General features: G+C 38.6%; 1 protein-coding gene across 2 annotated transcripts in view; it reads right to left on the minus strand.

Annotated features, from left to right (window-relative positions):
• Positions 1-16074, minus strand: part of PGAP1 (post-GPI attachment to proteins inositol deacylase 1) — a 75455-nt gene extending 59381 nt beyond the window's left edge. For both annotated transcript variants that reach the window (XM_045198202.2, XM_024564239.3), the window contains exons 1-3: positions 15628-16074; positions 9784-9937; positions 2457-2632 (exon numbers count right to left, since the gene is read on the minus strand). In XM_045198202.2, coding sequence (XP_045054137.1) covers positions 2457-2632; positions 9784-9937; positions 15628-15774 — 477 coding nt within the window. In that variant the 5' untranslated portion in view covers positions 15775-16074. The remainder of the gene's footprint in view (positions 1-2456; positions 2633-9783; positions 9938-15627) is intronic.
• Positions 16075-24422: the final 8348 nt, after the last annotated feature.

Raw genomic sequence — 24422 nt, forward strand, 5'->3', positions numbered from 1 at the left:
AGAATTTAGCATTGTAGTCATCTGGCCCTAGATTTTTCTTGGCAGTAAGATTTTTTAATTACAAATTCAAAAATTTAAACAGATACAGGGCTGGTCAGATTGTGTTTCCTTCTTGTGTTTCCTTTTGTAATTTATGTTTCAGGGGATTTGGTCATTAATCTGAGTTGTCAGATTTGTTGATATAAAGTTGTTCGTAACATTCCTTTAAAATCTTCTTACTATCTGTAAGCTCTCTAGTGATATTCCCCATTTCATTCCTGATATTGTGTTCCTCTTCTGTTGTTTTAATTAGTCTAGCTATGAGTTTACCAACCTTATAGATCTTTAAAAAAATAAAAACCCAGACATCGTTATCCATTTTTTCTTTGGTTTGTCTGTTTTCTCTTTCATTGATTCCAATTCTCATCTGTATTGTTTCCTTACTTTTCTACTTAGAGTGTACTTTATTCTTCTTTCTCTAGTTTCCAAAGTTGAAAGGTTAGATCATTGCTTTTAAACCTTGTTCCTATCTAAAACAAATACTTAAGACTATGTATTTCTTCTAACGACTATTTTAATCTTACAAATTTTGGTGTGGTATTTTCACTTTATTTCCATTCAAAACACTTTCAAATTTCAACTGTAATCTTCTTTTAGACCTCTGTGTAATCTAGAAGTCATTTTCAAATATTTGAGGATTTTCCAGATTTTTTTGTTGTTGTTCTTGGTTTCTAATTGAATCCCACTATGATCAGAAAATACATCCTTTATAATCTCAATCCTTTGAAATTTATTGAGACTTGTTTTATGGTCTAGCATATGGCATATTTTAGTTCCATGCACATTTAGAGAGAACATAGTTCTTACGCTTTTTAGATGCAGTGTTGTAAATGTCGATAGAGTAAGCTAGTGAATACTGTTCACATCTTCCATACTTTACTGACTTTCTGACTTTTTATTTTATTGATTATTGAGAGGATTGTCAAAATCTGTGACTCTGAGGATTTACCTAATTTTTTCCTTTAGTTCATTTTGTCTAGTTTTTATTGTCCTTTCTTTCAATTCAATGATCTTTGTTTTGTAGTGTTCAATCTGCTTAGAGCCTAGCTCCTGAACTTTTCATTTCTCATACGTACAGGGTGGGGCAAAAGCAGGTTTACAATTGTGAGTACATAAAACAGTTTATTCTTGTATTATTTATTATTATATTATTTTCCATACGAACAACTGTAAGCCTTCTTTTGCCCCATCTTATATTGTCTTAGTTCTAGATTTTCCTTTTTGCTCTTTTTTAGAATAGTTACTACATCTCTGCTGAGATTCCCCATCTCTTCCCTTATTATGTACATCGTTTATTTTAAATCTTTAACTTTGATATTTTTTGAGGCTTATATTTAAGCATTGCTAAGGTGGATGCTGGAGTAGCTCTTACTATAGGACTGGAGTAGTCCTAAATCATGTCTTTTCTGGGGTTTCACTTGAATGCCTAACGTGTTCAAGTACATCTTTCCACTCTAGCTGGTCAGAACTCTTATTTCCCAGCACCACGTGGCCTCTGAAATCTCCATTCAGCTCACAATTCCCTAGCAGCTGTTTTCTGCCAGGCCTGCACTGTGGTGTACCAGGGGAGGAAGTGGCTTACCCAAATAGGCAGTAGTATTTTATCTCTGACACTGTTTAGAACTGCTGGCAAAGAATGATTTTTAGTCTTGTTTTACTGCTCTTTTAAATTTGCACCCTGGTAGATACACCCTATCACTTCCTCCTCAGTACACCATTGCCTTGTACTTCTTGACCTGTGCACACACAGCATAGCATTCAAAGGCTGAAAAATGCAGGTTTCTAGAGCTCCTATTCTGCCTTGGTTTCTTGTTTTGCACACACCCCAATCAGAAATCTAGCCAATTCCAGGAGCCCCAGATTCCAGTCTCTGCCTTCTTTGGCTCAATGGTATCCATGTGCTCTGCTTCATTTCCACTTACTTGACCCATGGCCTAGAAAATGCTTCCAGGCAGAAAGCCAGAGCAATTATGGAGCTTACTTCACGTGTTATCTTTCTTTCAGAAAACATAGTCCTTTGCTGCTTGGTTATCTAACACTTGAAAACATGCACTTCAGATATCTTGACTAGTTTTATAGTTATTTACGTAAGGATGTGGTCTATTCTAATAGTACCAGTTACACAGCTATAAGTAGAAACAGAAATTCATACTAATGGTTTTCAGGAAATACACTGCACTCCTAATTTATAATACTTAGAAGAATTTTTGCCTCTAAATCCACTGCTAGAAGGGTTTCTTATAAATTCAATTATACTTCAAAAACCACCACCAAGTTCAAAACAGACTCCCACAAAAAAACACCACACCTTTGTGCCATCTTTCCTTCAATTCCATATAAACAGAAGATTTAAAATACGCTGAGTTCCAAAGATGCTAGTAGGTTGATCACTACTGATTTGCAAGCTTATCTCTTACCTTATAGAGTTTGAGAATTGCTTTAATACACTCATGTACAAACTTGGTCTGCTTCTGAAGACTCCCACCATACAGTGCCACCAGTTCTTCGTTGAAATTCACACTGAAGAAGTCAAAGTGGTACCTAAAGTCAATGTCCTCTGCTTTTCTTAGTGCAATAGAGCCAATAGAACGAACTACAAAGGAAAATGGTAAAGTGCACATTAAACAAAATTTTTAAGTTTCATCCACTGTTGTCTTTTAACAAATAACTTTATCCATACCCTGAATACAAACATCTATTTCAGGACATCCTTTAATAGTATCAATTTAGAAGAACCAACCAACCTAGAAGGTGTACGCCCTGTGCCCCAAATATCTCTTTAATTAAATAAAAAGTGAATAGGTCATTCATTCTCTACATACTTTCCCTTCAGTAGTGGTGACTATACATAAAAGGGAAAGGATTCTTTGAAAAATAGAAATAGGGATTTTGTCACACTCGAGCGTTTTAAGAATGAGAAAATTCCTACCAAAGAAAAAGAGAGTGAGTCTGCTCATCATTTGATTTAGGCACGCATGCTTGATTTCTCTCTCTTACACGTAACATCCAATCCCTGCGCAAACCCTGTTGTGCTTCATCTTTTAAATACACCCCCAACTGCGTCCTCTCGCAACTCCCATCACTACCTTCCTAATCCAAGCACCATTATCTCTCACCAGTAGTTTCTTAATTGGTCTCCCTATTTCCACTATTTTAGATTTAACTTTGTAACCGTTTCACAGAATTTATTAATTGAACATTAATTGCCTTTAGAAGTAGCCATGTATAGTTCAGCAATCAAAACACTATTGTTTGCCATTCCATTTTCTTAATTTGCATAGTTCACATACTATACAATATACAACTCATCATGTAAAGTGTACAATTCATATATTCAAAGTGTTATGTAACTGTTTCTGTACTCTAACTCTAGACATTTTTAAAATCACCCCGAAAAGAAAACCCTGTACTCATGAACAGTCACTCCTCATTCCTCTTCTCCTCCTAATTCTCGAAAAGCACTAATCGACTTTCTGTCCCTATGAATTTGCCTACTCTGGACATTTCTATAAATGGGATCATTTAATATATGCTCATTTAAGACTGGGTTCTTTCATTCACCACAATGTTTTCAAGGTTCATCCACATTGTAGTATGTAATTCCTGTATCATCATTAATTCCTTTTTTATTGCTAAGTAATATTCCATTGTATGGATATATCACACTTTATTCATACATTCATTAGTTGATGGGCATTTGGGTTGTTTCCACCTTTTAGCTATTATGAACAGCGTTGCTATGAACATTTGTATGCAGGTTTGGGCATAGATGTAGGTTTCATTTGTCTTGGGTAGATATCTAGTAATGGAATTGCTAGGTCTTGTAACTCTGTATTTAATATTCTGAGGAACTGTCAAACTGTTTTTCAAAGTGGATAATCACTTTATATCCCTACCACCAATGTGTGAGGGTTTCAATTTCTTCACATCCTCTACAATATTTGTTATTATCTACCTTTCACATTAGTTACCTCAGTGCATATAAAATCATATCTCACTGTGGCTTTGACTTGTATTTCCCTGATGATTACTGATATTTAGTATCTTTCCTACTTCCTCTCTCGCTCCTTTACAGCATATTCTCTACACAGCAAAGCCAGAGTGATTATCTTCAAAAAAATAAATCACACATATTAGATTGGTTCAAATTTTAAAATCTGACAACTCCAATGCTGTCAAGGATGTGGGCCAAAGGGAAGTATAACGTACTGTTCTGTGAGTATAAGTTAGCACAACTAGTACAAATAAAACACATAGACTGACATAGAATTATGCTCTTATGGTTTACATCTTACAGAAACATAGGCTTATGTGCTTGAAGATAAGAAGAATGTTCATTATTTATAATCGCCAACACCACAAATGTCCAAACACAGAATAAACCATGGTATAGCCATACAACAAAATAATACAGTGTGAGGAAAATAAATGGATCACAGTTCATTTGACAACTGGAGAGATTTTAAAAACAATTTGAGTATAAGAAGCCAGACACAAAAGAAAACATACTGAGTGATTATATTTATACACACAAGTTTAAAAATAGCCCTAAACAAATAGCTTATATTAGAATACATATTTAGATGCCAAAACTATTTAAAAAGTCAAGGAAATTATTACCTTAAAATTAGGATTGTGATCACATCTAGAAAGAGGGAAGAAGTTTAATCAGGAAGGGGCAGTTTTAACTTGGTTCTGTTTCCATTGGTATTCACTTTACATTATTTTTCAACTGAGCATCTATATTCTGTACATTTCTCTGTATGTGTTATATTGACCAAAAAATCAGATTATATAATTTCCTACCCAAAACCCTACAAAAGTTTTCCATCACACAGATCAAAATTCAAAGTCTTCTCCACAGCTTAAACGATACTGTCTGTGACTGCTTTTCCGCTGCCATCTTTTTTTTTTCACTTTCTCTGGTTTCAGGGTCTACACCAAGCATGTTCTTGTCTCAGGGGCTTCCCCCAAATAGTCACAGGCCTTAGTCCCTTGCTACTTTCAAGCCTCTGCTCGAATGTCATTGCCTCATAGTGGCTTTCCCTGCCTGAAACAGTTTATTTTCTAGTCCTTACGATGGTTTATTTTTCATGCAAACTTTTAACATTACTGACACACGTTTGATGTCTACTTCCTCAACAAGAATGTACGTTTGGTCCAGGAAAAGACATTATCTGGCTTGGTCTGTTTTGGATCCTTAATACCTAGAATACTGCCTAGCTCATGGTAGGTACTCCATAAATATAAGCTAGATAAATAAACATGTAAGCAATTATACTATATGTTGAAAAAAATCTGTTCTCATTAAAAACCAGACAAGCAGATTAGCTGAAATTACTTCCAGATTACTTGACTATAATGCTAGAAATAACTGCTGTATCTCCAAGCCAACATTTAATTTGGAATGTGTGCATGTAACTTCCCACCCTCAATCTTTCTATGTTCCCCTCAGTATTTCTACATCTAACTTGTTTTTCTTTTGACATTCAATATTAGTTTCAGGTGTACAGTATAGTAGTTAGGCTTATATAACTTAAAAAGTAGTTACCCACCTGAGTCTAATAACCCAGACACCACACACAGTTATTACAACACTATTGACAATATTCCCTAAGCTGTATTTCATATCCCTGCGACTATTTTGTAAGTGCCAATTTGTACTTCTTAATCCCTTCAGGTTTTTCACAGCTCCCAACCCCCTTCCACCAGGCAAACATAAGTTTGTTTATTGTATCTATGAGTTTATTTGTTTTATTTACTTATTTTGGTTTTTTAACCTTCTATGGATTGATTTAGAGAGAGTGAAAGAGAGAAACACTGATTTGTTGTTCCACTTTATTTGGCATACAATGGTTTCTTGTATGTGCCCTAACTGGCGACTGAACGCACAACCTTGGCGTATCAGGACAATGCTCCAGCCAACTGAGCTACCTGGACAGGGCCTATTTTATTTTTCAGATTCCACATATAAGTGTAACCACATGGTCTTTGCCTTTCTGCCTGACTTATTTCATTTAACATCATACCCTCTAGGTCCATCCATGTTGCTATAAATAGTAAGAAAGACTTCATTCTTTTTTATGGTGGAGTAAAACTTCATTTTACCTATGTACCACAGCTTCTACCCATTCATCTTTTGGTTGGAGCATTCAACCCATTTACATTTAAAGTAACTGCTAATAAATATGCAGTCATTACCATTTTATTAATTGTTTTCTAATTGTTTTTGTAATTCCCTGTTTGTTTCTTACTCTCTTGCTCTCTTCTTTTGTATGTTGATGACTTTTTATAACTTTGTGTCTGGACTCCTTTCTCTTTACTTCCTGTGTATCTCTTGAAGATTTGCTCGTGATTCTTATGGGGTTCATATATACCAAGCTATGTTTATAGCAGTCTATTTCAAGTTAATGGTTGCTTAGGTTCCTACACATTCTAAAATCACTCCCATTTTTACACACCCCCTCCATGTTTACGCTTTTTTCATTATTTTTTACTTCTTTTGAACATGTGTTTGTGATTCTCCCTTAACTTGCTGTTGTAATTACACATGATTTTCCCACCTTCCCCTTCCTTTCCACCTCTGTACTAGCTTTGGTGTTGGCCAACCCATTGCTTTAATTATGTGTTCACCTTTTTAAAATTATGTGTTCAATGAGAATTTTTTCATTGTGATATTTTCTTACTCATATTTTTAATTTTTTTCTTAAGAAGTTCCTGCCTTGCCCTGGCTGGTATGGCTCAGTGGGTTGAGTGCTGGTCTGTGAACCAAAGGGTTGCTGGTTCGATGCCTAGTCAGGGCACGTGCTTGGGTTGAGGGCTGGGTCCCCAGTGAGGGCCATGTGAGAGGCAACTATACTCTGATGTTTCTCTCCCTCTCTTACCCCCTCCCATCCACTCTCTCTAAAAATAAATAAACAAAATCTTAAAAAAACAACAACAAAGTCTCTGCTGCTGTTCTGCTTGTTTGCTTACTTTATTTTTTAGATTCAGTTGTTTGTGAATTTATTGCCATTTTAATGTTCATTATTTTGATCTCCTTTTTTTTTTTTTCCTTTTTTTTAAAATAAGTCCCTTTAACCTTTCATATAATAATGGCTTGGTAATGACTTATTCCTTTAGCTTTACCTTTTCTGGGAAGCACTTTATCTGCCCTTCCATTCTAAATGATAGCTTTGCTGGATGGAGTAATCTAGGTTGTAGGTTCTTGCTCTTCGTCACTTGGAATACTTCTTGCCAGCCCCTTCTGGCCTGCAAAGTTTCTTTTGAGAAATCAGCCAACAGTCTTACGGGAACTCCTTTGTAGGTAATTATTTGCTTTTCTCTTGCTGCTTTTAAGATTCTCTCTTTATCTTTAATCTTTGGTATTTTAATTAAGATGTATCTTGGAGTGGGCCTCTTTGTGTCCTACTTGTTTAGGACTCTCTGTGCTTCCTGGATTTGTATGTCTACTTCCTTCACCAAATTAGGGAAGTTTTCTTTTATTATTTTTTCAAATAGATTTCCAATTTCTTTTTCTTTTGCTTCTCCATCTGGCGCCCCTATGATGTGAATGTTGGACTTCTTGAAGTTGTCACAGATGCTGCTTACACTATCTTTGCATTTTTCGGTTCTGTTTTCTTCTTGCTCTGATTGGTTGTTTTTGCTTCCCTGTGTTCCAAATCATTAATTTGATTCTTGGCTCCATCCACTACTCTGTTGTTTTCCTGTAGATTGTTCTTTATTTCAATTAGTGTAATCTTTGTTCCTGACTGGATCTTTTTTATGCTGTTGAGGTCCTTACTAAGTTCCTTGAGCATTCTTATAACCAGTATTTTGAACTCTGCATCTGGTAAATTGCTTGCCTCCATATTGTTTAGTTCTTTTCCTGAAGTTCTGCCCTATTCTTTCATAAGGGACATATTTCTTTATTTCCTCACTTTATCTGCCTCCCATGTTTGTTTCTCAGTAGATCTGCTACATCTTCCAGTTTTGGCAGAGTGGCCTTGTACAGTAGGTGTCCTATGTGGCCCAGTGGCACTGTCTCCTTATTCACCTGAGCAAGGTGCTCCAGGGGTGTCCCTTGTGTGAGTTGTGTGTGCCTTCCTGTAGTAGTTGACCTTGATTGCTAGTATCATGTCTGAGTGTAGGACTGACCCTCTGGCTGAATGGCTCTGAAGACTACCCATGACTACAGTAGCAAGTTGTTGTTTGAGGGCTGAGGAATTCACTTTAGTGGCGCTAGGCTGCCTGTCAAGTCCATCCTTTAGGTATGTCATTTGTGGAGCTAACTGGGTGGTGCTTTGGTGTAGTCTGGAGCTAGCTACCAAGCGTGTTGGTTGAGACCTCTGGAAAGGGTTTACAGTGCAGGCCAAAGTCAGCTGCTGCTTGTGCCTGGCCCAGGACCACCTGGTAGGAGCTACAGAGTAACCTGAGGTTGGTAGCTGCCTGTGCTAGGCTTAGAGGTGCCAGAGAAGGGTTATGCTGTGAACCAAGCACAGCCGCCACTAGTGCAGTGCCTGGGACTACTTAGTGAGAGGTACAGGGCATGCTACAGCCAGCTGCTGGTTGTCTGGGGTTTGTGGACCTTTGAGATTTTAGGAAGTCTGCAGTGCAGGCCCAGGCCAGCTGCTTGTGTAGATTAGCCTCTGAGAGAGGGTTGGTCTGGGCAAGTGAATTGGGTGGGTGGGTTTCAGAGAATATCTAGGGAGCATTGTTAGCCAGGTTGATGGAGACTCAGACTTAGTGCCGTCATGCGCCAGCAGGCTGGGTGAATGGAGAGCTCAACAAAGGAACAATGGTGCCTTCCTTAAGACCCCCTGCCTTGAGTCCAGGGGAGAGGTGCCACTCCATCCCTTGCCCTGAAACCAGACAATTCAGTTCCTTTCCAGGTGTTTTCGGTGCTTTTTGAGCTTCTGTCTGTCCCTTCTGTGGAGCTTAGGGCAAGTGTTTGAGAGCAAAAGAATCTGTGCTCGGGCCCTTTTAAGAGGCTGTCTGGGCCTACAGCACCCTTCTGTCTCATCTGAGTCCCCTGCTGATTTTCATAGCCCACTGTTGTTGGGACTCCTCTTTATGGCACTGGTGCCCTGGGCTGGGGAGCCTGCAGTGGGACTGGGACCCCTTGTTCCTCAGTGTGAACCTCTGCAGCTGTGATATCCCTCTCAATTCTTAACTGCCACACATGGGTGTGGGACCAATTTGTTTCAAATCTCCGTCTCCCCTACTAGTCTCAATGGGGCTTCTTCTTTATGTCCTTAGTTATAGGAGTTCTGTTCAGCTAGTGTTCGGGTGGTTCTCAAGGGTGTTGTTCTATAATTTAGTTGTAATTTTCATGTGGTCACGGGAGAAGGCAAGCACAGCATTTACTCTGCCATTTTGACTGGAAGTCTAGATCTCTCTAACTGAAAGCAGTCTCTTCTCTTGTTCGGCATACCAAAACCCACTGATTTACTTCTCTAATCAATACTTCAGGTTCTGTGCTCTGCAACCTCCGTTTCCAATAGAAGCCTCTTTCTTCTGCTGATTCCTGAATCCCTGTTATCATCTATTTATCCCACCCCACTCCATTTTCTTTTTCTCCTTCTTACTTTTTGCAAAGTAGTCTTCACTATTCTTTTCCATGTACTTCTCACAGGTATTTTTCTAGGCAAAACATCATACATTTATGTTTCCAGGATGCCTAGCACACTACTTAACAAAGAGTGTGTATCTGTTAAATTCTTCAGCTGCATTTCATAGCTTTCAAAATTTACTTCTGAGACCTACCTTGCTTATAACTTCCAGCATTACCAGGAAGAAAGAGAACTGGAATACCCGTTAAAGGGAGAAGTTTGTGTTCTTCAGCATAGGATCCTTCTCCATAAAGATATAATTCATATGCAGGATAGCGTTTTGTCAATTTCTTTGGAAGTTCTATTTTCTACAGCAAAATAAATAAAATAAAAAATGCAGTATTACTTTAATACAAATCAGCCACACCATACCCAATTCTGAATTATACAAATAGTACAATATAAAAATATTACTGATAATAAAACTGCACTTAATGCACAAAACAAGTTCTGCTTTATTCATATGGAGAATAAGTCTTAAATTATGTGAGTTTTGAACCATGTAGTCTTTGTGAAAGCATAAAATGGTACTAAATTCTAATAAATATAAATTACTCAAAATAGCCACTGACAACAGAAAAACACTGGTAGATGTCGGCAAGTTACATGTTAGTATGATTGAAAATACATTTAATTTAGTAGTATCAGTATCAATTATACTTAGAAGTAAAAAGCTTTCCATTATCAAATCAATTCTTTTTCGCTATTTTAAACTGGTTTGTAATGTCTTTCCTTTTACTCAGGCCCCACTACATATTCCAGCAGTTACATCATTCAGCAGAAAGCAAGTTTGTTTTATAATGCAGCTTTCTGACCTCTCGACTTAATATGCCTTTGACCTACAATGTGCTGAACAAATTAATCTGGACCTTATAGCCACGTCTTGGTCAAGACACATGCCCTCTTCTCACCATAAACATTCCAGTGAACTAGCATGTGTTTCGGTTTTCATGAACCAGGCGCACGGTTTGTCGGCAAGCCTTAAACTGCTCTGCTATTCACATTATTGTGTACCCAACAAGCCAGTAACTCAGACAAGTTTTCCCCCAACAAAATATAAATTAGGTCTTAATGCCGTCCCCTAAAGGTAGACATCTATAAAAGCAGTAGTAAAGTACAAACTCTTCTTCTGCTCCTTCCTCAATGAAAGAAACCATTAAAAATGGAACCAGTTACTTTGAACAGTAGATTTTAAGCGACATCAATAGATTTAGTGATCTAGCAGTGCTTCACATATGCTTAACAAAAATTTCAACTACTGAATGCACTTTTAAACTGTAAATGCTAATGACTACTGAACTTCACTGCTGTAGAAAACCAGAATTCTGATTATTTATGCACAATCTGGAACATTCCTTTGAGGATATTACCATGAACAACCCGTGCTAATAACATGAAAACACCTTTAGAGTGTGAGCTTAATGTGTCAGATATTAGCAACTTTGTATCTCCTCAAATATTCAAAATAGAGAAATACAAACCCCACTATTTGCATTATATATGCACATGCACCTTCAATTAGTCCCGATATTGATTATTCACAGTACATAGTCAAAAATGAAAATGACACAATATTTTGTTTCTTTAGGTACAAATTAAGCAAAAAGAGAACATGAGAGAACTCCTCCCAATTTAGTAAGCCATTTGACAGAATAGTAGTATACACATATTAAATCATTATTCTTTTTAGGTTAGTACCTAAACCAAGTTTTGAACTAGCTGAAAATTAGAAAAACAAGAAAGTGTAAGTATTCAAAAAAAAATTTAATTCTCTGGAGACAGAAAAACAAGCAAAAGAATAGATTTGATATATTTCATAGTATACTATTATGAAAGAAATTTTGTAGTGAGAAATTGTACATTGTTAAAAATATGGATGCATATAATATGGAGTAGCAAAAAGTACAGATAAAAAAGGAGGTAGAATAAAAAAAAAAGTGGGGGCTGTAGGCAAATAACAAAACTGCATTTCCAGGCAGAGCTAAAGCTGGGAGTGAGTGGCAGCAAGAAACAGGAAGGGTGCTGACCAGACTGAGGACAGAAGAGGTACAGGCACACAAAAAGGGTGCTGACTGAAAACGGAACAGGGTCAATGGATTTGAAAAAAACACACATAGCAACAGGAGTCTGATATATTTTAAACAGATTATTTTATATATATGTATATATATTAAATGAGCAGCCCTACCCCCAAGAAAAACATCTAATTAAGATCAATTACCTTTACATTTAAATATTATCTCCACACATCATGCCCCCTGCTGCCCCTCCTCTCTGGACTCTGCCTTAGTACAGGTTCTTCTCATCTCTAAGCGAGATAGATCCCTTTCAAAAAGACAAACATTCTCACAAATTCCCAAGGGCTAGAAAAATACTGGTTTAAGAATCTAAAGTCTTTATTTTATGATGTATCTCTTTTCATTGTGATTTAAAAAGGCAAAATAACCAAAAAAGGAAAACAAAAAGATTCTGATCAAAATGAATGCAGCTTTGAAGCTCTCATAAAGAGCTCGCACTCAGCCCTTTGTCCACCGTGCAGTTAAGAATACTCTGGAGGACTCCAGCTTGATAAAAAGACCCAGGGACAGCTGGCGTGTCTCTCCATGTCATATCTCCCTGCTACAATCCATAGTGCCTACTGCTGTCCAGAAATGCCTTGTTAAAACACACACCTATGTCTTTCTTCACTGCATACAGAGATGAGAAAGGCTGAGAGAGAGGTCCTTTAAAACCTGGCTCTAATTATTTTTCCTACTTTCTTATAACTTACACATGCCAGGTTTTAAAATTTATTCGTAATATGCTTCAAAATTCAAGATGCAATAGGACATACACTCAATAGGCTCTGTCATACCTGTGACCTTTTAGCCATCCAGTTTCCTACCAGAAGGCGACTAATGTCAGCAGCCTGGGCTTGAAGAAATATTTTACACATGCACATATAAGAAAACATGTTTATAGGTTATTTTCTCCCTTTCACATGAATGATTACATACTGCTTTGCAATGTATCCTGGTACCTTCTTCATTCACAAATGCTAGTCTTTATTCCTGCAATTTTTTTGTTTCTGAACTTTATGAACTATGGTACCCTCCACGGCCCAATTCACTACCTCTTTTCTATGGCCTTTGACTACCAAGATGAACCTAAAGGCTCTATCTGCGAAGAGCCTTGTACACACTCTTACAGTGAAATTGTAACATTGAGCACATTTTAACTATCTACTACATTCTTGTTTTCCCCCATTATGAAGACACAAAGGCACAAGATCTAATTCATCTGAAATTCCCTCACTCATAATTAGTTTCTAAAATATACCTGACACATAATCACTCAATAAATGATTTGCTAAATAATCAGACTTCATAAGCAAATATGTGATTCATATATTACAGTATCTTTTCTTCCTAAGAGCAACTGTTGGATCACATACCTGAAGCCAGGCAAATAAATTACTCTAATGGAGAAAACAACGCAGATGTTTCTTCTCCAGTTCTACAATGTGCCCCAAACTGTTTGTTACCATATGAAAGCTCTGCCTTGCTGTCATAAGGCAAGAAACTTTAAAGGCTAATATATATTTTGCCTGGTTAGGTTGGTGAGGTAGACATTCAGTTAATTCTCAATAAGTGAATCTAGGAAAACCAAAGGTAAAGAATGAATAGAGGTAATCGAACAGTTTTAAATTCAAAACTTCATTTTACCAAGAGTTTCAAATTCCTATCCCACCTTTTATTTTTCAAATGGAAAATAAAATTGAGTGTGTTTCATATATTGCTCATTTCCTCTACAAGAGAAGCAAACCCAACAACTAGGATATTCCATCTAATAGATAACAATCTGTGAACAATTAGAGAGGATATTATAAAATATAATTAAAAGGAAGCAATATAAAATAAGTTTAGAACATTTTATTAGTTAAAAAAACATTGGTTCTTAATAGAATGACCTCAGTTATCCATAAATCTCCCTACATTCGAAATGACTCATTTCTATAGATAGGTTTTAACTAATTTATAAAATAACACGGCCTAGTGTGTAAAATAACCTGGCCTACTGTGTACAATAAAAGGGCTAAGAGTCAAACATAAATACTGTAGTGAATTAACAGTTTTTTACATCATAAAAATCTACCAAAGAACATGGATCAAAAACTCCTGCCACTATAACTGTTATTGTACTAACAAATTATTAATGGCGTGTAAACCTCACAAGGGTGATTTGAATCAAAATAATACAGACAACAACAGGAAAAAAGCCAAATGGCTCTTCTGCATTAGCTACACTAATTTTCAGTGTCTTTCTAGTCAATTTTATGAGGCACGAAATGCATCTGGGAGGTCCATATGCTTTGTTCCCAACACTAAGCAATTTCTACCACTGCAAATATTAAAATAGCTTCAATAATTGTGGGGAATCTAAAAATAAATGGGAATTAGTACACTGTTACAAAATAACTGTATTTTAACCAAACTCTTCGATGCAGTACAAAACTAAAGTGACTTCAATCCATTGGGAGTTTCCTAATTATTAAACCATATAAAAATCCTAAGTGATTTATTATTAAGGGCTTTTTTTTCAGTTTTAAAACATCTAAACTACAAGCCCAAATATTTAACTATACATAGACTCTGATAAAAATAAACGAGCATATTTGCTTAGAAAGAGACAATAGTAACATTAAAATCTTCCCCTTCTATAGAATTTGATATCAAATGCTTCCAACCCCTTACCAGCATTGATGCAACATGAAGGTAAGAATCTCAAAACAAATAAAATCTAAACTAGAATTTTGCCCGTGGGAAAGGAAGCTCATCAGCAATTTAAACCTTCAGTAGTTTTGAGATCTAAATAATAGTGGCATAATCAAATATGCTCCTCCATGATGACCTGTACCCAGGAACAGTCAGGATCCGCAGCCTTCACCTTAAAGAAAAAATCTGCTGTGGTTTTAAAAGTATACTACAAACACATTTTATCACTATGTATTACAGTGCATATACATCTATGGCAGGAGGCTATTACAATATGTATTTCGTACTTAAAGAGATATGCTTAGAAATAAAAGAATCATTCGGGAGAAATATCTTCGGACAGTTGTGTGATGTGTCACAACCTCTTTTTACAGCTGGTTATGAATGAAATTCTAGATTCTTTTATGCTGAACTGATGAAGCAATTGTGATTGAAAATGTTCAAAATGAAATGTAAGAGGCGGGGGCGGAAGGAGACCGGGTCTCTCTTAAACAGCAAATTTAGTGAGAAAAATAAAACAAACACCATAAAATAGATTTTGAACGCAGTTGGTAAGAGGCGACATGCATAAACACAGGAGTGCACGCACACGCAAGGACCCACAACCTACAAAACAGGAGACTCCGCAAAATCTTTACAGGAGGGAACCTCAATAGTTTTCCATTTAATTACTCATCGGGTTAGCCCTTCACACAGAGGTAAAACCCTGGAGTCTCCAAGGCAGCCCTGGAAACTACCTTGCCAATACACTCTGCAGAAGCTCGGTCCCTTTCCAGAAAAGCAAGAGCCGACAGGTACATCACTGGGCGAGAGGGGATTTAGACGAGTGGGAAGCACAGGAGGATCCAGGGGCACCTGTGAAGGGTAGGAATGCGGAGAACATGGGGTTTGGATTTAGGGAGAGGGGCAGAGTCTGTGTTTCTGGGGATGAAGGGGGTTGGGCACGACCAGTCTGAAAACCCTGTGCATAACATTTGAAATCTGGCAGAGGAACAATTAAGAGTGGGGACAGAAGGATGCTCGGGAAACCATCTAGGAAACACCCCGTCGTCAAGAAAGGACACAAAGGGCAGGTGAGGGGAATAATGGGGTCCTGCAATCTTCCGGGGCAGAAAGACACAGAGATGGGGTTGGGATAAAGAGGTCTGAGAGGCGCGGGGAACCAAGACAGAGGAAGCCCATAGAAGGTCCATGTAGGAAGGGCCTGAATTTCGGAGCGCCCAGGTGAGAGGGCGGAACCTCACCTGATACTCCGGGTACTCAAACATGTAGCTCATACTGCACTTGTTCTCCTCGAAGCCGAAAAAGACGTCCCACAGCCCTAGGGTGGCCATGAAGATCATGAAGGCATAAAACGCCAGGTTGCAGAAGTTCACAGAGTGAAGAAACATCGTGCCGCCGCCGCCGCCGCCGCCGCCGCCGCCGCCGCGAGGCCCGGAGCACTAACTGAGCGAGCCCAGGGCTCCCGGCCGCCCGCGCCCGAGCCCGGCCCGAGCAGCGCGCGCTTGCGCCGAAGCTCGGCCGGTCCGCGCTCCTGCCGCACAGTGCGCCTGCGCGCAGCCGGCCCGCTGCGCCTTTCCGCCTCGCCGCTCCCCGGGAGAGCGGAGGTGGCGATTGCAGCTGGACCGCAAATCTGAGCCTAAAAGAAAAAAGCGGAAGGCGGGTGGGGCTGGGATGCAGAGTGAGGGGGAAAAGGGGAGGAGCGAGAAGAGGAAAAAGGAAGAGGGGGCAGGGAAGGGCAATGAGAGGCAAACTGGAGGGAAAGAAGGGGGAGGGGAGAGGGGCAAGGCGGGGGGGAACGTGGATCAGGAGGGGAATGGGCGGGGCGCCGGAGTCCTAGAGGCGCAGAGGGGGGAGGGCTGGAGGTGGGTGTCGGGTGCGTTAACTTGGAGACGCGCAGGGGATTGATGATGGTGAGCTGACCCGGCAGGGGGAAGGGGACGGGAGAGTTGTCCTGTCGCAACACCTCTCCCCGTTCAATTTTGAAAAGGCTGAGGCCTCCGCAGTTTGGTTCTCCCAGCAGTAACCACAGCACGTTCACAGCTCTTTGGACCAGTGAGCCGAAGCAGGGAACAAATGGTTTCCCCCCACGTCTTTGACCAACACGTCGGCCCAGTAGGTAATAACGCATAAAAGCACCGGCTCATAAAAAGCCACCAGCAGGTCCACCACATTCTGTTCTTGGTACAAGATGAAAGCCTGGATCACAAAAACCATCGTTAGTTTTTTAAAAATGTCACCAAAACTTCCACTAACACTGACGCCCCCAACAGGTATCTGCGTAATCAGTTTGACGCTGACTGCCTTGCTCCCCAGAACCTCCACCTCTTGGGAAATTGGTTCCACATTAACGTAGGGAAGCAATTTAGCTCAAGCTTGTAATCAGACTCTCAAGTGACTTAATTCATCTTGAAAAATTTCGGTTTGGTTTTACAAAGGAGGGGGTAAAAGCATCTCAAAAGCCATCCATACTGTATAGCATCATCAAACACCGGAATGTTATGAGAAAAAAAAAAGATGTCACTTTAAAGCTGACCCAAGAGGGGGTGTGGGTGTGGGTGTGTGCGCGCGCGCACGCAACTGCAAAATTCTCCATAGAATTGTTTTTGGCACTGACTGAATTTCACACGGGCTGGTTTCTCTGGTATTTTTTCTGTGCAGTGGAAATTTGGCTATGATACAAAGAATTTTAAAACTGAAAGGAAGCTTATAGTTTATCTTAAACAACACCCTGATATTGAGATGTGAGAGAACCTGGGATGTGGGGTGAGATTTGGGAGCAGTTAGTGCCATGGGTGACAAATCATTTGGGGAACGATTTAAGTTATACGTAAAAAAAGGAATACTGTACATAGAGCTGGGAGCTTGAAACATCAGACAGAATGTCTGCTCCTTGTCTCTCCTAGCATATCATCACCAGCACAAGTAAATGAAGGGTGAATCTGCACTCTCTCATGTCAGTGCTTCTTAAACGTAATGTGCATATGAATCGCTTGGAGATTCTGTTTAAGAGCAGATTCTGATTCAGTAGTTGGGGAGTGGGAACTAAGATCTTGCATTTCCAACAAGCTCCTGAGTGATGCCAGTGATGCTGGTCAGTGGACTAGGCTTCGAGGAACAAGAATCTAGCCCGCCTGAGGACTCTGCTACATGGAGAAAACCCCGACTTGAAGATGACAGAGCTTACTCTTCTGGTGGCTTTCATGAGTGTGGCATCCTACTGCCTTTATTGTCCACTCAGAAAGGAGCAGGATAGAAATTCAATGGCTTCTTCACGTCTGTAATTTTTGTGTTCCTACTTTTTAACTCCCCCCACCACCCCCCATTCAACATTATCCCTCTCCTGGCTTCACTTCCTTTCATATGTAAACTAACCCTGCCGATATTGCCCAACCACCCTCTGCTAGTGCAGTCAACTTCCTGAACTCCTCTTTCAATCCCACTCCGCTTACAGGCTTCCAACTTTGGGTGAATATAGTCTAGCTCTGAGCTCTGATACTAATGTATCTAAGCTCTGCTAGAGAAAATGACAAAATTATTTGAACTACTGTCAGAAATACATGTATATGTTTCTGATCGACTTTGTCTCCTTCAAACCACCTGTTTTTAAGCTCCCTATGCCATCTTTTTTAGCAGATTATTAGTACGTACCTCTATATTCATATTCATATTCACAGAGATAATTTTGATTTTCAGGTGCACACTCCTTCAACTCTTAAATCCCAGTCATCTCCATCCAGTCCTAAATCTAAGGTGCTGAGAAGGATGCCTGGCACTATTATGTGGTCTGCTGTCCTCAGAGGACATCAAAAGCAAATCCCTGTGGTTATGCTTTAGTGCCCATCCCCTCGTCTCTCTATGAAACTAGTTCTATCAAGTTAAAGTTTCTGCCAGTCTTCCTCATTCTATCCTTCATCCCCTGAAGCATATAAACACACTTAGGCCTTAATAATTTTAAAAAAGAAAAATCCTATTTGCAACTGTAACCTGTAGTTCTTGCCTTCTCATCTCAGGCAGGGCTCCTAAAGCGGTGGTTTTTAAACTAAAATTAATGCAACCTTTCATAAAGGAAAAGACCATATAATCATTTGACAACCACTCTTCAACTGAAATATTTAGTAACTTCATTAATATTACAGTTTTTCAGAAAACCTATTAGGTTTTTTTAAGCTCCATTTAGTTTTAGTTTGCTTGCTTTATTTACTGGAGGTAAAGACTGTCTTTTCCATACACAGTAACCACCCTCATATTACCTGGGTTTTGTACAGAGAAAGAAGGAATTGTCTGGTGTGTTAATCTAGTTGTTTTCTAGAATTAATTTCACTAAATTATATTGGTCACAGTGTACTACCCATGCACTATAGTTTTTAAAATAAACTTTATTATTTTTCTTAAAAAACAAATATATAGTAGATTGACTGTTAGAAATGGAAATTTATTTCAATCAATTGGCTTAAAACCCTTTCTCATGCTTGTTGGTTTTACCTACCACCTACTGCCTTATAAATAATAGTCATTCAATAATTATTTGTTTTTTAATTTATTTGAAAATAAAAGTATACAGATTATAGTCATAAAACTTACCTTTTTTTTTTTGATGCTTCAAAGCTAAAGAAAAAAAAAGAAAAAGAAAACAATGCCAGCAACCCTGTGGCTGCCAGCTCTGTTTCCAAGGAAACAGAGAATAGATCATCAAAAACAAAATAGGGATTTTCAACCTGATTACCCTTTTTTCACCAGTTCAGTCTCCATTGCTGCAAAATGAAAGGCAACATAACCTCAGCCTTGCAATCCAGATTTTTAATTGTTTGTGCTCTCTCTCACTGTTAAAACCAGGCCCCTCAAAATTAATCTTTTGAGTTGTATATTAGTTTTCTTGTAGAGAAAGTTAAACTTATTCACAAGGATAAAGAATACCTTTTAAATATAAAGCACTATGTTTATTTGCTGAATAACCTAATATATTTTAGCTTCAGAGTGGTCAAATGTCTAAGTTATTGAATCTCAGATTTCACATTTCTTTGAAAAATATAAGAAAGTAATGGGAACATCGGAGGTCTGTCTGGAGAAGTCCAGCCATTGTTAAGATAACAAGAATGGTTTTCATGACATTGATATAACCTGGCAGTCAAGGAGAGTGGACTGGAATGCACATGTGTGAACTATGACAACTTCACTGAGCTAGCCAGTGGGGGTGGTAGATGCCATTGAGTGAGTGTGTGGACTGTGTGGCCATTGCATTCAAAATGACCAAGCGACTAGAGCAATGAATCTGCATCACATTTTGCATTAAGCTTGAACATTCCTCTGCAGAAGCTATTCAGATGATTGAGAAGTCCACAGCTATGGGCAACTGGTGATTGGCAGCTTCATCATGACAACGTGCCTGCTCATGCATCATGTCTCATGCAGAGTTATTTGGCGAAATATCAAATCTCCCAAGTTACTCAGCCCCCCTACAGCCCAGATTTGGTACCCTGTGATTTATGGCTTTTTTCAAAACTAGAATCACCTTTGAAAGGGAAGAGATTTCAGACTCTTGATGAGATTCAGGAAAATACGACAGAGCAGCTGATGATGATTGGGAAAATTGTGTGAAGTCCTAAGGTGCCCACTTTGAAGGGGACTGAGATGTCATTGTCCTATGTACAATGTTTCTTGTATTTGTATCTTCTTCAGTAAATGTCTCTATTTTTTTCATAGTACATGGCTGAATACTTCCTGGACAGATCTCATATAAGTAAAGGATAAAGATTTCGAGGATGAAGTGTTTTATTTAAAGAAATAAGAAAGAGAGCAGGACAGGTAGGAAAAAAATATAGGAGTCAAAGGAAAAATAATTGGGCTTCCATTCAATAGAGCAATATACCACTATAACATTGTTCTTTGTTTGACAGATTTATTTCTACCATGGACAAATGATCCTGAAAAACAACAGCTAGATATAACAAAAGTTTGGTTTAGCATTATTATATTACCTAGTGGTGCTATGTGTTTTACAAAAGCAACATTCCTTTCAACATGTTTTATACCTTAAACTTATATAATGCTATGTGTCAATTGTATCTCAATAACACTGGGAGAAAAAAAAAGCACTGTTTCTGTTTTAAAAATGTAGTTAAAACCAGGGGATTTCTGGGGGGATTTTACAACAGAAATTTGCTTCAAGGGAGGTACAATTTAAGAGGCTTTAAATGGCATTTACTATTTTCAGATAATGAATTCTGCACTTCAGATAATAATTCCAATGGGAAGGAATGGTTAATGTGATCATCGCTGGGGGTCTTCCTTATCAGTTCTGTTTCTACCAAAGGGTTCTATCTCTTCAAAGGCATGGGCTACAAGAGGTTCTTGGTCATTTTTAATACCTAAACCCAGTACAAGGCCTTGCAATTAGAGATATCCTGTAAGTGTTTTTTGAATAATTTTTTATTTAAGTAACACACTATCTTTAATTAAAGGCGCTATATCTGTGCCTTTTACTATGAAATGCAACTTTGTGATATTCAAATACATTTGTAAACAGTATTAGCCACGGTAGACTACTTATTGTCAAATAACTCTTAATTGAAAAAGTCTTCGAAAAAGACTTGGAGAGGAAAATTAGCTTAGCTTCTGCAAAGAAAAAGAAACCATCTATAGAACAAAAAAGCAACCAACCAAATGGGAAAGGATATTTGCAAGTGATACCTCCTATAAGGGGCTACTATTCAAAATATATAAAGAACTCATGCAACTCGGCAACAAAAACTACGAACAATCCAATTAAAAAATGCGCAGAGGATGTGAACAGAAAATTTTCCAGGGAAGATATACAGATGGCCAACAGATATATGAAAACATGCTCAACACCACTAGTTATAAGGGAAATGCTAATTAAACCACAACGAGATACCACCTGACACCTGTTAGAATGGTTATCAATAAGAAAAGAAATAACAAGTGTTGGAGAGAACGTGAAGGGAAGGGAACCCTCGCACACTGCCGGAGGGAACGTGAATTGATTCAACCACTATGGAAACCAGTATATTATTTTTGAGGAAGTTTCCTCAAAAATTAGGAATAGAGCTACCAAGTGACCTAGCAATCCCTCTCCTGGGTATCTACCTCCCTCCCCCAAAACAACACTTATCTGTGAAGATATATGTACCCTATATTCATTGTAGCTTTATTCACAATAGCCAAGACATGGAAGCAACTTGAGGGTCCTTCAGTGGATGATTGCACTAGGAAGATGTGGTGCATTTACACAATGGAATACTACTCAGCCATTAAAAAGATGAAATATTGCCATTTGCAACAACATGGATAGATCTTGAAAGTATCATGTTGAGTGATATAAGTCATACAGAAAAGGATAAGAACCATCTGATTTCACTCATATGTGGGATATGAAACAAAAAGCAACAAATGAACAAGCAAGCAAACTCATAGATGCAACAGAATGGTGGTTAGCCGAGGGGAAGTGGGGTGGGAGAAGGACAAAGGGGGTTAAACATATGGTGACAGGAGACTAGACTTGGGTTGTGAGCACATTATGGAGTATTCGGATGTTGTATTATAAAGTTGTACACCTGAAATGTATACAATGTTATTAACCAAGGTTAGCCCAACATATTTATTTAAAAAAAAAAAGAAAAGTAGCTTAGCTAACATAAAAGACTTTATGCTAAAAGAGAATAACAACATGTGAAATCAATATGTACTTGTCTTGAAAATGATAAGGCACATAGGAAAAGATGGCGAGTTCTGGCCAAGCACATATTCACATGTTTAAGTATGGAAGTTGACAAGACCTATGGAAGCATCAGCAAAGGATCTGGAAATGTGTCCTCATCTATATATTGAGGAGGCGGGACTCACAAGATATTGGTCACGGAATGTTATCAATGATGAAATAGCAGAAAAGCTTAGGCTTTGAGTATAATTCAACTTTAGCCTGTGCATCAACTTAACCACAGTTTTGTCTACTTGGAATCACTGTGCAATGTATATGAAACATTGTGACATTGCCTGATGTACTGTTATGACTAATTTTATTAATAGATCCATTTAAAATAACTAATACATTTCATGAAGCATGTTCAAATATACATGGATATAAGAAATCTCTGTAAGGAATTTTAAGGCTAAATACAGACTGTAAATTTTTAAGAATTTTGTTACCTCTTAGAGGGTTAGGGAACAAAGTAACAGCCACGAACATAAATATGTTAGGGCATTTATAGAGCGTCACAGACGCTAAACCTGCACAAAGTTCTACAGTTGCCCTCCTACCATACGAGTATCTCATCTGCAGAATTCTTCATGTATATCTTCCCTGGTTCTGGTGCTAGGCTACTAGGGGAAAAAATCAAGTTAAAAAAGTTTATGCTAAAATCACGGTTAGTAGAGGGTTTCTATTGTACTTGAGGGACAAATGCCTATTTAAGATACAATTCAGTAAGGGGTGATGGGGGAAGCAAATTGACATTTCTAGGAAGAATTATTATGGGTATCTTTTTCAGCAATTAGTTAGCTTTCTAATGCTGAATTACTTATGACTCAGTAAGAAGAAGAGGGAGTTTCTAAGGAGTTCAAATTCCAAAACGAACTTTTCTCAACTATCAACAAAATGTAAGGAGGCCTGGTTCAATTTTAGTTCTATTTTTATAATTTGGGAAATTAATCTCTTTGAGCCTCAGTTTTTTCATCTATAAAATAAGGAGAATAATTCTACCCTGGGGATTTCTGGGAGGAGTATAGATACCTGTTTCAAATGCCTGATATGTAATCGGCACTCCAAAAAGTAGCTGTTATTACTATGAGCTTCATAGCACTTTGGCTATTGAGAAAAACAAGTACTTGCCACAGTATAAGACTTTCCTGGTACAAAAGGGAGAGAAAATGGAAAGACAACTCACTGAGCATAAGGAGCATCATTTTTCTGTCTATTTTCTGTGGCACAAAATAGACATTCAGAAATACGGACTTATTAAAGAAGGTGGAAAGTCGTTAAAAGGAGAGGTGAATATACTTTACGTACAGGCAACAGAATATAGGGGAAGTTTTTGTTTGTTTGTTTGTTTGTTTTGTTTTTAAAGGGGAGAGAGTCCCTCCAAGGGTAGCCCATTCAGTGAAGGCACGAAACTTCTATGGCCAGTTGATTTTGAACTCCGGTCACACCTATGGTCTGAGGCAGCTGTCCAGCACGTTTTTGTTTTTCTGTTTTGTGGCTCTCCCTAAAGCTGTGAGGCCCTTTCTCCCTCTGTTATTGCGAGGCCTACAGCTGCTGTTGTGCTTCTTAGGGCCTCTCTGAGGGCTAATTGCCTGCTGCTAAATCTCTGCTTCAAAGCGCCCAAGAGAGGAAGCACATGGAAAGACTGCAGGCTTGCTTGCTGGAGGTTGCAGAGGCCGATGCCAAGATGGATACACAGAAGGGTCCCTGGCTCTGTTGTTCTCACAAACCTCAATTCAATGAGTCACATTATAAAGGCTGTAGGAACTCCCCTCTGAGAGGTTCTGCATGACTAACACCATTTCGTTTTTGAGCAGAGACAGAGCCAGCAGAGTGTGTTCGAGAGGAGTTAGCCCAATTTTCAAGCTGTTATTTCTTTGCCATATCTTGTGGGTGGGTCACACGGGTGGCTTTAGGCAGACAGGTGTGTGCTGCTGCCCATGTCTGCTCAGCCTAGCCCTACAGCTTCCACCCCAGTGTTCCTGAATCCCTCTGATGCCTACCCAGGTGGAGGGTGGTAGATTCTCCTTCTTTCTCATAACTGGTGCTGAGATGGGTCCCTTCAAGCAGTCAGTGAAAAAAAAAAAGCTCAAAAAGTAGAGATCAGAGACTGAGGTGACAAGCTGTCAAAGTTCAATCAATTAAAGCAGAGTGAGGAGCAGAACAAAATCAGGAAACAAGACAAGAACCACAGACTCCGAGTCTGAACAGAAAGAAAAAGAAGAGAACCAGAGTCAAAGTAACAAAATGAAGACAATTGCTAGCAGGTGCTGGCAGATAGGCCAGAACAAGAGAACTAAAACTATACTTGTAGTTAAGTTG

This window comes from Desmodus rotundus, chromosome 2 (genome assembly GCF_022682495.2).
Source record: "Desmodus rotundus isolate HL8 chromosome 2, HLdesRot8A.1, whole genome shotgun sequence".
NCBI lineage: Eukaryota > Metazoa > Chordata > Mammalia > Chiroptera > Phyllostomidae > Desmodus > Desmodus rotundus.